The 16,399-nt window shown below is 45.2% G+C and overlaps 2 protein-coding genes across 2 annotated transcripts; one reads left to right on the plus strand and one right to left on the minus strand.

Annotated features, from left to right (window-relative positions):
* Positions 1,320–8,799, plus strand: LOC110436003. Its single transcript, XM_021462140.1, has 2 exons — positions 1,320–1,780; positions 7,801–8,799. Exons 1-2 carry the CDS (start codon positions 1,320–1,322, stop codon positions 7,859–7,861), a joined length of 522 nt encoding a protein of 173 aa, XP_021317815.1. The 3' UTR covers positions 7,862–8,799.
* On the minus strand, positions 9,270–9,683 carry LOC8074346. The gene has a single exon (XM_021462141.1). The coding sequence runs from the start codon at positions 9,681–9,683 to the stop codon at positions 9,270–9,272; it is 414 nt and encodes a 137-aa protein (XP_021317816.1).

Below are 16,399 nucleotides of genomic sequence, written 5' to 3' on the forward strand. Positions count from 1 at the left end.
TCATGTTTAGTTCCAATTTTTTTTGCAAAATGGATATTGTAACATTTTCGTCTGTATTTGATAAATATTGTCCAATCATGGACTAACTAAGCTCAACAGATTCGTCTCGCAAATTACAGATAAACTATACAATTAGTTATTTCTTTTATCTATATTTAATACTCTATGCATGTGCCACAAGATTCGATGTAATGGGAAATCTGAAAAATTTTGCAAATTTTTTAGAACTAAATAAGGCCTAAATCCATTCCGAACATCTTTGGTAGGTGTTAATTTACAAGCATGGCACGAGGTGGTTGCTATGGTGGCAGATGTACAATTAACAAACCAGAGAGATCATTTTGTTTGGGGGCTACATCAGAATGGATCTTTTTCATGTACCGAGCTTTGTGAGGATCTGAAGCGTTACCATATAACACTATAATATGAAAACTAAAACTACCTCTTAAGATCAAAGTATTTTTGTGGTATTTGTATAAAGGAGTAATTTTAACAAAAGATAATCTAGCAAGACAGCATTGGCAAGGGGACAACAAATGTTGTTTCTGTTCATCGGAGGAGACTATACAACATCTCCTATTTGATTGTCATTTTGCTAGTTTTGTGTGGCAGATTATTCATGTTTTATTTAACATAACTCCTCCAACAAGTGTATACAATTTTTTTACAGATTGGTTATTTGGGATGAATAGAAGATTGATACCTGAGATTCTTGTGGGTGCGGCTGCTTTTTGCTGGGTTATATGGTTAACCCGAAATGACTTAGTCTTTGACAAGATCCTAGCACCATCTTATTTACAGGTTATCTTCAGAGGGATTTATTGGATCAGATTTTGGTCCCTACTTCAGAAGGAGGAGGATCACCAAATAATAATGATGGGATGCAGGAAAATTGAGACAGCCGCATTGGAGATGTTTGCAAGAAACGGTTGGAGATTTGTTAATAGAATTTCAGTTTAGATGTTACTTGAGAAGACTTTTCCTTCTTCCCTTGTGTTTCAAAGTTTTGTGTTTAAAATTGCTTGGACCTCTTTGCTTTAGTTTGTAATAAGGAACAACTATATGCATTATTCGATGCAGAGGCTGAATATCAATATATTCCTTTTTTTTTAAAAAAACAAGGCCTAAATCACACATGAACATTAATGCGTCAAAGGAACAGCCAAACACTTTTAAGAAAATAAAGGGAACACAGAATACTGCTCATTTCTTTCAAGTATTCCTCTTTTATTTTTCTGCTCTGTGATAAATGACCAGCCAGTTTTTTTTAAGAAACCGTGTTTATATTTTTCGCATATAAATCTTTAATGTTTACATTCATGGGCCCTGGGCTGGGTGCTGCAGCCCGAGGCGAGGCCCAAATAAGCCAGCCCAAGACATCCATACTCCCGCTCCTGCCTGGCCAGCGGCTCCCCGATTCTCTTCCTGTTCCCGGCGGCGACGGCGTCACGGCGAGGCTGCCCAGGCGCCCAAGATCCATAGCTCCGCGCCACCGCCTCCGCCTCCAGAGCTCCACGCTCCAACCGGCCGCGCTTCTGTGGTCAGCCCGTTCTGCATACTGCAGACCTGTCCCGCGGCGGCGCCCGGCCGCAGGTGGCTGGTCGCCCCTTCAGCAGCCGGCTCCCGGCAGCCTGCGCCCCCCCCCCCCCCCCCCCTCACGGCACTCCCCCAGGCGGCCAGACAGAGTAGCAGGCTCCGCGCTCCAGATTCCAGAAGGCGAGAGGGAGGGCAGTGGCACCAGCACCACTCACCGCCCCTGCTCTGCTGCAGGCTGCTCACGGTTAGATCTGAGAATACTGAACAGGATATGGGATTAGGGTTTTTTTTTTTTGAATTTCAATTTTGAGTCTTTATTTGACGAGTTCCTAATACCCACATTCCAATTTGCAATATTTCAATCATATCGTAGGCATGGAAAAGGTATTTTTAGTAAGAATGATGCACCGAAGAGTACTGCTGGAACTAAAGAGATTTGGGTTCAGAAAAAAGAAAAAACCCGATTCATAATGTTATCTTGTTTCTTCAAGAATCATGACATATTTAACATTTTAATGTAGAATTAAAAACGATGTTCAAGATGGTGTAAAATTTTGAAGACATATATGACGTTTTGATTGTCGTATGGTCTCCACTTGTACATATATTGCTTGAGCATTTTGAATTGATATTATCATCTCTATTCGTTGTTATAGTATGGGTTCTAGCCCACTATTATTTAGACCCCGTCTTGCTTGGTTTCTGGGTCTGCCACACTCCCAGACATCATCAAATGCGATATATGAAACATATGGCCCTGTCACTTGGCCCATCCGGTGAGATGATTATAAACATGCAGCAAACAGAAGGAACTCAATTAACAAGCCAAATATCACATTTATTATGGATGGAGCCAGCCACACCACATGGTCCAGAGGGAGGTCAACAGTACACAACCAAATCCATGAGCATGGGAAACAATCGCCCGCGTGCTCACAGTACAGAGGCAACCACTCGAGGCAGGCATGCATCAGCATGCTTGCCTCTGCTTCCGTAGAGGAAGGCCACACACAAGTACACAACGATCAAGGAAATCGAAATCAATACACATGAGAAGAGTAACAGCTTAGAAGCTGCATCTTGCTCCACACCTCAGTCACACGTGCACTCAGATGGCACGTGCAGCTGATGCACTGATGTGCATTTATTAGAGTAACACCACTGACATGAGAATAAGCAAAAAGAAACACTCACTGACACATAACAGAGACAAACACATACGAAGCCAACGATGATGAAAGCAGAATGGAAACCTTCGCATCCTCCATCAGCTAGCATTGATCCTTCTTCTTGGAGAAATAGTTGGTGGTGAAATGTGGAAGGCATGACACAGCACCCTGTTGATTTTCATCTGCTTTGTCGTCCTTATGCTGTGGTTCTTCATATCTGAGAACAGGCTTGTTCTTGTGTGCTTCGATGTCTTTTCTCAGCTGATGAGGGACATAGTTACCATTAAGCTCAAGCTCCTTTAATTTCCCAATGTTGTCCATTCCAGAGATTTGGATAGCGCAGTCATTGTAGAACCAGATGATCTTCTCGAGGCCAGGACAAGAACCGCTGTTGAATTTGATGTTTGTTAACTTTGAGCACTTGATAATAAGAAGGTTTAGGTTACTGAATTAATCTTCGTCAAAGGTAAGCTGGTTTTCATCATAAGAATTGTCTAGGAGCTCCATGCAGCGGATGCTTGGTTTCACCGAAAGGACTTTATATAGAGCATCACCTTTGTAGAATAAGGTATCACAAAGAGTCACCGTGTTGATTTTACTAGCATTAAAGAATAGCGAAAGGAAGATTGACTTGTCACCTTTCACTTTGATCTCTCTCAATTTTGGAAGGCTGCCAGACACAGTAAGTTTGGACTCTGTGCTGGACATGCACAAGATGATCTTCTCAAGCTCTGGAGCAGCCCCATATTCAAATATGATGTGTATCATTCTCGTGTCCTCAAAATGGAAACACTTGAGATGTTGGAATTCTTCCTTCTTGAAGGTGATATTTCTCGCAGTAATTTTCTGCAGAGCTACTCCATATCCAGCTTGTGAAACATGTCCAGTGCTGTTCTGAGGAGCTGCTCCATCTTCAGAAGGCGAAACAGGTTCAGTGTTTTTCTGAGGAGTTGCTCCATCTTCAGGAGGCTGAACAGATTCAGTTTTTTTCTGAGAAGCTGCTCCATCATCAGGAGCTGAAACAAGTTCAGTGTTTTTCTGTGCTGCTCTATCTTCAGGAGGTGGTGATACAGGTTCAGTGCTTTCCTGAGGAGCTCCTTCTTCAGAGAATGAATCAAATAATTCGTTGCCCTTTAACTCAAGCTCCTTCAACATTGGAAGTTGGCCGACACCACGAAGAGACTTTATGTTGGTGGAGGACAAGACGATCTTCTCAAGCGCAACAGCTGCTCCCTTTGCAAAATTGATGTCAGTCATATTGTGTCCATCGATAAGTAAGCATTTCAGATGTTCAAATTCTTCCTTGTTGAAGATGAGCATAGGATCATTGTATGCAAAATCTCGCAGCCTGATGCAGCATAACTTGGGAAGAGAGTAAAGTACCACAAGGCTTACTTGCTTCAACATGGTGCCACCCAGATCTACCTTGGCAAGTTCACTGCTACCTTTGGCCAACAATCCGAGAGGCCGCACCTTGTTTGTGTATCCGTTTATGCTTATGCTCTCTAGAACCTTGGATGGTTGTGACAAGCGGATGTAAAGATCCTTTGGTAGTAATGGTTTATCACTGGTGTGGTCCTCGCTCCTGGTTTCAGCTATAGTGATCGAAATGGACTGAAGGGACTCCTTCAAGTCACCAATTGCTTGAAGCAAATAAAACAGGTGTTTGTCATTATCATTGATAACTACACCGAGCTCCCTGAGCTGCCATAACTTCCTAGTGTCCTTCAAATCATTTCCATCCAACGAAGCTATGACATTAGACAACACCTCCAGGTTTTGCATTTTCTCAATCCTGTATGGAATACGTACACAGGAGGTGTATGCTGACTTCTGTTTCCTACTAGCTGTGCCTATGCCATTACTGCTTGCACTTGAATCAGTGTCACCGGCCAGCAGGCGCCTTAGCTTAAGGAGCAGGACATTCCTTGTTTCTTTTACAGGCACCCTGGTTTGCCGGATGTCCAATATCTCTAGTTCATGGAGGTTGTTGATTTCTCTGGGTAGATATGTAACATCTGTGCCCTTCAGGCTGAGACACTTGAGCAATAGCATCTTGTTGCATATATTTTTGAGGTAGCTGTGGTTCTTTTCAAGGAAACGGCAGCCTTCTAAATGTAGCACCTTGACCAATGGCAGCTGTGGTGAATATTCAGGAAGCTTGTGCACAAAACTTTGAATGCTATCAGATCTGCCGAGTTGGAGACCACTGAAAATGGAGAAGTGGTGAGCCAAGTGATATGACAGTCGTTTGTCCAGAATGCGCTCTTTCCTGGCAATCTTGCTAATGATTCCATGAACTTGACCACCTACGACACCACTCTTGACCTCTTCTGCAGCCCCAATATCCGCAGCACAAATGAACCACCGATTGATGAGTGTGCTAAAACATGTGTCTGCATGATCCACTGATGTGCACCAGTCTTCCTTCTGTATTAGACCTTCTGTAACCCACCGCCCTACTATTGTTGCCCGATTGATTATGCAACCTTGAGGGAAGATAGCTAGGTAAAGCAAGCAGGATTTGTAATCTTTGGGCAGATCGTTGTATGAAAACTTGAACATCTTCTTGAAGTTACTAGTAGCCCCCACCCCCATTGAGTCTTTTAAGAGATCTAGAGCTTCATGCAACATCAGCAGCTCGCTGTAGCTCCTGTTTGGGTTTGCATACAGAGCATGTGCCAACATCTTCATGCAGAATTCATCAGGATCGCACTTCTCCAAGATACCAAGGAGAACGCGGGGTTTCTTCTTGTCATCTTCACTCCTTAGCTCCCTTGTAAGCTGGAGAACAATCTTATGGTAGGACTCAACAAGAGGATATTCTATAGGCCCACCCTGCAGATAGCAGTAATCTATGGCCCTCTGGCTTTTCCTCCTGACCATTACAACTGCAATTGATAAGCAGGAGGTGTGGGCCAATAGGCTCAAAGCATTCATGATCTCCTCCCATCGGGATATGTAGTCTGTCTCATCTTGGAGAACAATGACGGTATGTTCATACTTGAGTTGCTTCTCAATCTTTCTCACTATCTCTTTGATCCACATCTGCTCCTTGATTATCCTTTTGATGGCCTCCAAGTTATCCTTTGTTTCTCTGATAGCAGCAGCGATAGACTTATTGGGGATCCCACTGGCAGCACCACCAAGGATTCCAAAGGCTTGATTGTTCACAGAAGATTTGATAGCTTCTTCCTCGAAATCATTGGTTTCATCCTGAACCAATGTAGTACGAGCATTGCCTTCCTTGACCTGAGCTGGCTGCTTCCTCCGGCTGGCAGGAAACACCTTCCGCAAAATGTATTCATATTCAGATAAATCGAGACAAATTGGGGGCTCAGTGCAAAACTCCAATGTTTCAGGTTCCGCTTCATGTTCCATGTACCGCTTGAACATCCAGGCCATCATCTCCACAACCGCCTCGAGGGATATTTTCCCCCATGGCACTGGTGGGAGACTATAGGCACCAAAGTGGTCAGTGCTTGTTGGAGTACGCCCAAGGGTTCTTCTAAGGGGATGTCTCCATATATCTTGCTTTGTTCAGTCTTGTTGTTCTCATTGTCCCCTATGATCATCCTATCGAGCTCTTCAATCTTGGCCACAATATTTCTAATCTTACTGTCAACGTCCATTTCTTCTATCTTTCTCGAGATTTCACTTTGCACATCACTTAAATGTGAACTTGTACCTTCCTTCTTGCACTTGCGCAGGACATGTAAGAGTATGTCCACTGGAATACCACATGAGGAGTAGTGCACTCCTGCCTGGTTCTGGTGTATCCAGAATATCCTTCTGAAATGACCGGACGTCATAGCCACTGCTTGGTGTACAATGGTGTGGGCCATGTTATCTTCATCTGGTGCAACAATAGCAATGGATGCTACCGACCCCTCCATGTTGGTTCTGCCACAAAGCTTATTGAGCCAGTCGGCTAGTTTCAAGGTGCAGTAATCCACTGGTGAGGGAGGCTCTAGGAGTCTTTGACGGCAATCATCATCGGCAGCGGACATTGACGATGCTTCATTGTCACTGTCATCTTCTTCATATTCTAGAGCACCAGTTGAGGCAACACTCCATGCCTGAGAGGATGACGGCTTGGTGGGCACCTCGACGTCGTACCTCTTCCTCCTCTCACTGACATCACGAGCCCGTTCCTTGAGCTCGACCAGATGGCTGGCAGCCCGGTGCTGATCGACCATCTTCCGCACGAACCAAGGGAACCACAACACGTAGCGCTGGATGCCGCCCATGGCTCAGTGGACCTCCGGGTCACCGCGATGCAGGTAGAGGACGATGACGGAGTCCCTGCAGTCGTGGGCGAGCTCCTCCACCTGCTTCATCCACGTGAGGACCTGCTCATCGTGCTTGCCACCGGGAGGCCTCGTCCTCGCCAGGTGCGCGAGGAAGCTTTTCATGCTCTCCATCTCGTCCTTGATGAACCGCACGTCGCCACGGACGCGTGAAAGAAGCAGTGCCTCATTGCGGATGAGGCCCAGCAGCGAGTTCACCGCGCCTGCTGCGAGCTCCGCCATGACAGCAGCTGCAGCGGCGCCACCACCCACCACCCTTCGCCGGTCACCGTCACGGCCACGCGGCTGGTGTCTATGTCCAGCTAGCAGGGTTAACTGCTAAAAGTCTTAGTTTCGTTTTCCGTGGCTAACTAGCTAACTCATCATGAGCTGTCAATGGAGCTGAAGAAGGGTGATCGAACTAGGAAGGAGCCTTAGCCAAGGCATTTTGCATGCATGTGCATGGGCAGCATGGATGCATCAGAGGCTATTGGCTAAGTTTCAGCTCTTGTTTCCTCAAGAAATGGCATATAACGACAATGCATGTTGAAATGCCAGGCTTGTATTGTCCCGTGGAGGATTATATTCATGGAGTGTTTGTTTAGCAAAGCACAACGCCCCTTTAGTTCGTTCTTTTCTTGTTCTTTTCTTGCTTCGATTGTCTGTTTTGGCATCTACTCTCTATTGTTATGTTGGACAAAAGACAATCAAATAAATGATGCTTTTTATTGCGATGAAGGGTAACGTGCAAAAACTAAAGAAAACATCTGCGTGTCAATGACATTACTTCATTGTCGGCCTTGAAGTGCAGGGAAGGAAACCATGCAACAGACTGAAAGAAGGCATGGATTAAAGAAAGGGAACTAAAGCCTCACTTTCCAAACAATGTGACTAGCGCACTCGGAGCAAAGGATATGCAATAACCGTCGTATGAAAGAAAATTAAAATTCAGGCACCTGAATTTTAGCAAGATTCATATATACATATATGTGGACCTGTGATGTTCTATACTGGTTGGTGTCGTTGCAGATACATGAAAATTAAAATTCAGGAACCTAAAATAGTTTCACTGTTTGAAGTCAGATTGGGCAAACTCAACCCGACTGGTCTGGTGTGTTATTAGGCACAGTCTGCTCCGTACAACTTGAAGGAAACTTGATGGACCCTGGGTCCAGACTCCTATCAGTGCATGCGCCCATGGCTTTGATAAGTGCCACGTGGTGCTCGAATAGTGGCAGATCATGAGAGCAGCTCAAATGCGTGTGTATTCAAGGCTGAATGGAAAGCCACTGGAAGAATATATATGTGTTTGGAGTTTGTACAAAAGAGTTTTGGAGCAACAAGAAACTTCTGGGGCTCATGGGTGCAGTTTGCTACCAATGGCTATTTTTGTGGTGGAGGCTACACGTACCCCCATGGCTGTCTATTTCAACCACGTTAGAGTGTGTGTGTTGAACTTTTAGAAGTGTTCAGGCTCTATTATTGAAAGCACTCTTGCCGCCAAAAGTGCTTAAAAGGATCATTAGGTGACAAGTGGTTAGGCTAGTTAGAGTGTCAAGTTGGCACTTCACTCTAGGGTTGTAATCTTGCCACACACGCTCCTTGCTTTTGTGGTATGACCGCCTATGGTGTACGAAGGAAAGAGTTCCACGCCGTTTGAGCTAGAAGCTTGATAGTGATGACAATGGGATGCAGTCTTGGAGAGGTCACCGTACCTGACCCACTTGTACGTTATTCCATTGGTGGTGTGATTTACCATCTTATGGACTGTTTGTGACCGCTAATAATCAATTTGATTATAATCATCATATTGTGGGAGATTTTTTTGATTCTTGACTATGGTAGTTCAATGTTTTGAAGCTGTTGTCAAATGAAACAGAAATAAACAAAGCATTTGGCAGGATTCTCAACTTTTTTCACGGAGAGTTGGATTATAAGCCAAAACAAACAAGGCCCTAGTCTACCTTGCTAGGTCAGCTGGCAAGAGTAGAGAGCTTTTTACCTGTATGCCATTATGAAAGATTGACCAAACCAAGAGACCACTAAAAAGTTCTTTCGCACCGCTATGCCCAACTTCATCTTCGACTATACCCGTGTGCCATTCTGTCTCCATTCCGTTCGTTTTGTGACGTTTAAGGAGTCTGGCATGTGGGTCCTGTGTAGAAAAATGTCCTTCTTACCCTTTCTTCGTTCCCCACTCTCACTCTCTCCTCTCTTCCCCACTCACACAGTCACACACACACACGCTCAGTTTATTTGGCCGCATCGCATCATGCTAGATTGATTTATTGCCAGGACTAGGGAGGGCGTGCATGGGAGATGGAAATCGGAACTCGTCGGTTACCCGTTGCGAGTAGGCCGGCGGCATGAGGGAGCGGAGCGCGGCGAGGTACTCGTTCATCTGCTTGCGTCGGTTGCGCTCCACGGCAATGTGGATCATCCGCTGGCTCTCCACTTCCTCCTCATTTTTCACCGGCCTCAACCTGCGCTGCTTCCTTCTTCCGGGCGCCGCTGCCGCAGTCACAGCCGGTGCTGGGGCATCCTGACCGGCGCCGCCACTCGCACACCTCCCGGACGCCACAGGCAGCGCGCGGGCAGCCGGGTTGTCACCCAGCTCTGCCTGCAGGAGCTGCGGCTGCGAGCACGCAGCCACGTCCCAGCCGCCAACAGTAGCCCCAGCCATCTCCATCACCCCTCCATTCCACTAAACAACAGACTACTCCAAGGCCTCCTCCGCCGCGGCGCCGCCTTGACGTTTCCCGCCGGCGAGCCAAGCGCCGCAGCCAGCCCTGTTGCGCCAGGCGCCTGGCGGCGCCCGCTGCCCCTGCTTCTCCCGTTGCGTCGCCTCGCCTCGCCGCAGTGCGCGGAACGGAGCCGCGCGCCGCGGAGTTCTCGTTCGGGCCGGGACTCCGCCCTCGCCACCAGACCTCCGCGGGGAACATGTTCGCGTTCACCGAGAACGCGACGGGGACGCCGGGGGCTCCTCGGCCAGCAGCGCGGGGAACTCCTCGGCCAGCAGCGCCAGGTGGCTTCGTGTTCGCGGCTTCGCCGGAGGAGCCGCTGACGCCCAGCTCCAGGGGCTCCAACACCAGCAGCCTCACGTTCTTGGCATCGCCGAAGCAGCCGTTGACGCCCATGGGCTCCACTGCCAGCGTCTGCGAGGCGTCCTTGATGCCCACCGGCAGCGGCGCAGCCGCGTCCCTCCACTCCGCGAAGACGGCACGCACTGGCGCCACCGGAAGCGTCGGGTTCCAATTCTTCCCTTCGCCGGGGCCGGCGTGCGCGAAACTAGGCTCTACATCTTCCACCGCGGCCAAGGAGGCGACCTCCGCATGGAGACGAGCCCCCGTCGCTTGCACTTGTTGATTTCTCTTCTTGCTGCCGTTGCTTTCTTGTGCTCACCTCTAATGCGTTGATTTGATCCACCAAAATTGGAGTCAATAGCACTGGGGACAAACCAAGTAGGCCAGAGGTATTCAAGTCAATTAACAGACCACTTAACTGCCGTTAGGCTTCAAAATGGACGGAATGGCACACAGGTATAGCCGAAGATGAAGTTGGATATAACGGTGCGAAACAACTTTTTAGTGGCTTGTTGGTTTGGTCGATCTTTCATAATGGCATACAGATAAAAGGCTCTAGAGTAGAACCAAGACTATGAAACTCTTTTGCAGTAGAAATAACAAACACTTAGCGAAGCCGTAGTGCACATCTAAATAAATAGGTCCAATTGCATTACTGCCCTTGTTTTCAACTCTAATTATACGTTTGCCCTGTTCTTTTAACTTTGCATATTTGCCACTGTTTATTCAATCTGAAGCTTCATCCTGCCCCTATTCTGTGAAGAAGACTTAACAGTGTTAAGTGAAGGTTGAACAGACACAAATACCCTTGAGAAGAATGACACAATAATCAATAGGATTTTTTATATAAAGATTTATTATGGATATATGTTCAGGCTCTATTAAAAAAATCAGGGGCAAACGTGCAGTTAGACTTGAAAACAAGGACATTAATGCAATTGTCCTAAATAAATATCGTGTATAGGTTTTCATAAGTACTCCTTCAATTACAAATTATAAGACACTTTGATTTTCTAATATATACATATGATTTGTTTTGTGCTTATTTTTTTCGCGAACGAGGCCAACCGGCTCGTGTTTCATTAAGAGGTTAGGGAAAACAGCAGAAGTACAACAGGCTCGGCCAGAGGCGAGAGACCAAGGCAGAAGCCCGAAAAGAAGACAGACCTAGCTACTGGAAGAGAAACCAGGTTTAACTTATTACAAAACGGTTAGAAGTGCGACCAGGAGCTAGCAAACGCCGAGATGCAGGAGAACCCCGCCTGAACCCACTCGTCGGCCTCAGCAGCAGCCGCTCGAGCAACGACCACGACCGAAGATAAATTGTTGTCAAAAGTGTGCCTATTCCTTTCCTTCCAGACGCACCAACAGAGCAACATCACAAGGCAGTTGAAGATCGGCCTGGATTGGTAGTGGAACCGACCCCTTTGCTGCATCCACCAATCACCAATCCGCTCGTCAGACAAGGGCACGAGTGCTTGTAATCCAACCGGCGCCAGAAGCTTGAACCACAACTCCCTAGTGAAAACACAGCCCAAGAAGAGATGTTCAATAGATTCCGGAGCTTGTCCACATAAAGCGCAATCGTCATCATCCTGAAGGCCATGTCTTTTCCGACGTTCAGCTGTCCACAGCCTTCGATGCAGGACCAGCCAGAAGAAGAATTTCACCTTCGGTGGTACCTTGGTTTGCCAGATCTCCCTTGCCCCAAGCAGAGCCGCTGAACCATTGAAGAAGGCCCGATAAGCGGAGGAGGCGGAATACTTTCCGTCTGAAGACCATTTCCAAACAAATCGATCAGCCTGAAGTGGTTGAAGCACCACATCCTGCAACTTGTGCCAGACACGAAGGAATTGACAGATAACCTGTACTGTAAGCGCTCCCTTGATATCCCTTGCCCAACAATTCATGGCGAGGCCATCTTTGACAGATCTCCGTTTTCCTGCACGACTGACTGCAGCAAAAAGATCTGGAGCGAAAGTGCATAAGGGGCCAAAGGGAGCCCAATGATCTGTCCATAGCAGCGCAGACGCACCATCACCAATGATCACTGAAGTGCTGATAGTTGACATCGCCTCCACCGGCTTGCTTCTGCGACAGGGAAGATCAGCCCAGCATCTTCCCGGGTCGGTCCTTCTCAGCCATTCCCAGCGCAGTCGTAGAGCAAAGCCAAAGAATCTGAGGTCCAGAATACCCAAGCCTCCAAGATGAGTCGGCCTACAAACAATTGGCCAGGCCACCTTGCAGCGCCCTGCAGCTACCGACTCAGTCCCAGCCCATAGAAAGGCCCTGCGTCGTTTGTCAATCTGTGCGATTGCCCAATTTGACAGGCAGCAGGCAATACTGATATGGACAGGGATTGCCGATAGAGTCACCTTGACAAGGACAGTCCTTCCTGACACACTATATCAGTAAAAGCAAAGTATCTAGAGAAAAGGGAAAACGTCTTAATTATAATTTATAACGGAGAGGGTAGGTTTTAGTTCGCCACTTAGTTTTTAAGTTGACTAATTCACCACCTTTCTATTAGGTCAGTCTCAATGCATGTTTCATGAGAGTGTCATGCACATTAAATAGGATGCCACATAAGCAAAATTGCTGACTTGGCAGGGTCATTAAATGAAGAAGTTTCATCAGATAAGAAAGGAGTTTCATCCCCATGAAACTCATATGCCTCGGTTACCTAGTTTATAGTCTTGGTAACTGTGGCATGAAACTATGCATTGAGACTGGCCTTAGACATCGTCATGTTCCCTACACATGGTAACAAAGGTGTAACACATCATTGCTAGCAGGCTCTAACACCCGTCCGTAGCTGAAAGTTACTACAGACACTTTCTTTACAATGCACGTCTCTAGCAAAGAACTACTATAGACGCGTCTTTCCTACTACGTGTCTCCGATAATCCTGAAGGCACGTCTGTAATGTGTTTTTTTACATGGTGGTTAGATCTTTATTATAATAATATAATTATCCAGTTTACATGGTGGTTAGATCTTGGTTGTTCATCACTGGCAGTTTTCTGAACCAGCGGTGATATGAACCCCACGTCATTGCCGGTTTATCACTGCTGGTTCAAAATCTGGCACTAAAGGAGGGTTTCAAATCAGCAGTGATGTCTTGATCTTGGTTGGTGTTTGTGTACCTGAATTAATTGATTTAGAACCCTAAGCTACAAATATAACACGTGAAACTTAGGACTATAATATGCAGTAGTGAAAAACGTATTTTTAAGCAATCATTAGCTTTTAGTTATACTTAAATGTAGCACCAACATTGTGTCATATAGATTACTAAATTTTTCTGGTGAATTAATCAATATATTTGGCAAAAAAAAAGCCTTGCAGATTGTTCCCATAGTAACCAAACAATGGAAAACAACCGTCCAAGTATCTCTCATATCTCTGAGCAACCACATTGGAAGTGAAGTCAGCCACTTTGCCATCATTATATTGAATGTAGCAATTGTACTTAGTGGATGTGACATGGTTATAGGTTGAAAATTAGTGGGGATGACACGAAATTTAGTGGAAGATGATGTGGATCGTTTGTATATTGAGATAGAACAAAAGTAGTAATAACGCAGAGTCGAGGTGACATTGATAGCTTCCTTTGAGAGGTTTAAAGTTAGTGTAAAGCAGGAATGACATGACATTTAGTAGGAGATGATGTGGATGGTTAGTGGGATATGATGTGAATAGTAAGCTTGGTGAGATGGAAGGCTGGTGGGGTTAACGATTAGAAAATACTAGCAGTAGACACCATGCATGCGTTGCTACAGGAATTGGAGATGATTTAGATTGAAGTTAGACTACATATAATTACTTGTGAAGGGATAAACTTTTATAAACCAATATTTGTGGATGATGTGGTACGCCAATATGGACAACTAAGTGTATTTTAGCAGATGATGTGTCTTGTTGATGTGTATATTATAAGTTGTAGATGTGAATTGCATCTAATAGTGAACATTGGAATGAAATTAGACTACATATAAATATTTATATGAAGGAATAAACTATTATGAACCAATATTGGTGGATGATGTGGCATGCCAACATGGACAACTAAGTGTTGTTTGTGGATGATTGGTATATTATAATAATTGCAGATGTGGGCTGTAATTGCATGAGATAGTGGATTGATAAGGTGGATTGCTTGGATGTCAATATAGAACTATATTGAGGTTAAGGATTGTAAGATACATAGATATAGATAATTCTAAAAATAAAGATATATAGATACATATATAAATATAGGTATAGATATAGATATATGTATATATAGGTATAATAAATATGAGTGATACCTGATCTTTATATACGAATTAACAAATGGGCTTGTTGAGAACCCAATGCCTAAAATAGAAGAGAGATATATAGGAGCGAGTAATCTTCATTTTGTGTACGACTGAGAGCTAGCAGTGTCGATATGACGAGGGCATTGCAACTGATATCTGCTGCCATTTTCCTCACATTGGTGATCCTGTCTTGCACCACTGATGCTGGTATGTGTGTATAGTTTAGGCTTGAGTTTGCAAAGTTTTAATCTTTAACTGATGAATCAATTAGTGTGTAGATGCGAAGATGATATGTACCCCAGAAATTCCACATTGCTATTATGATGTATGTCAGCAGAAATGCCAAGGCTTACACCTTCCGCGTGTCGTAGCCCTGTGTGTGACTAAGCGCGATCCTGAAGAGTGCTGCTGCTGGCCAAGAGTCAGTCCCCATTCCGCCGCAACCTTGCAAGCCAATATTAGCTGGCGTGACTGACAAGAGCCGATGAAGGCTTCCTATTGGAACCAAGATATGATGATTAATTAATAAAGTATGGAGACCCATAGTACGTTCCAATCTACGCACTATGGTTTTGATAATGTTGTCAGGCTTGCGTCTATTTGTTGTGACAAAGAAAAAAAACATGTGGTTTACTTTAAGACAAATCAGTTTTACTAAAGCTCCTACGACTTGTTTGTCAAGGTTAAAGTGGTTCAGCCTTCCTTCTAAGCAAGGAGCAGGGCACAGGACTACCACAATAATTTCTGAAAATGTTTGTTAAGAAAAGTGTCACTCCGAGTAGCGAGTAGCCTTATATATATTCTATTGAATGTGGTCTCAAGATGACCACTGTAAAAATCCATATACACAGGGACTCCTATGAAGTTGGATCAAGACATGTTTTTTATACTAAAAGAGTAGAACTCGATAAGCCCTACAACTATGTAGATGATAAATTTTTTATTTATGATTACATGGAGACCCATATATAGTACGTAGATTGGTTACGTTACAAGTTCTCTGATCTATTCTAAGAAGACGTTTTTTGGGAACATTTTTTCTAAAGCCACTACAACACAGAGTTTCACTAAAGACATTTTTTGGGAACATTTTTTTCTAAAGCCACTACCGCAAGCTCGACCTCGTCCTGCAGACCACAGCTATATCTCGATATCCTGCATCTACTCAACTACGTACGTCCTCCTCGATATATGGCTTTAATTTAGCTCTTGGATGCAGCTTGTATCGTTTGCGTGAGATATATATAGCTTCACCGTATCATGGTGAGCGTGCTCTGCTTTCTCGCCGGCCGGCGTGTTGTCCAAGCCGCAGCGTCAAAGTGGCTCGCCTTGCATTGGGAGCCCAGCCGAACCATTCTCCCAACAGCTTGGTCTTCTGGCATCGTGCGCTGCCGTCTTACAGTGCGGCGCTGGACGAGCTATTCACACCGTTAATGGACGCCCACAGCCGGCAGCTGTAGGTCGACGACGCGTGCCAGCATTACCCGATGGAGGAAAAGACTAGCTGGGACCCGGAAGGCGCACGCCAGCAATGCTCTCCTTGTCATGTGTGGAGACGATCGCGGTGTACATTAGCTAGAACCGGCGCCAGATCGAAGGCCCTCGCCGGTTTTACCTAAGGATACTCAACAGAGTTCAAGACAATTAATTACATATTATTTATGATATTTTAGTGGTGGCAGCATATCTATTGAAGAAAGATGTAGAAAAAATAAGACTTCAAGTCTTATTTAGACTCTAAGTCCACGTTGTTCGAGGTAATAAATAACTTTAGACTCTACTTCTTCCATATCTAAAAACCTAACGTTTAGACAGGAATTGCGTGGTAACCAAGGAGTGATTAATGAAGGGGTAATCTTCCAACTTTGCCCTTATTAAATAGCTCTGTGGGTATCCTCTAGTCACAAAACTTTCATAGCTTGATCGGTTTGCCTTGAGCAGTCTGAGGGTGGCGGTCAAGGTTTGATTCCCTTGGCCACACATATTTTGACGATTTTTTTGCATGGCTCGCTTGCCCACGT

This window comes from Sorghum bicolor, chromosome 5 (assembly GCF_000003195.3).
Source record: "Sorghum bicolor cultivar BTx623 chromosome 5, Sorghum_bicolor_NCBIv3, whole genome shotgun sequence".
Classification (NCBI taxonomy): Eukaryota; Viridiplantae; Streptophyta; class Magnoliopsida; order Poales; family Poaceae; genus Sorghum; species Sorghum bicolor.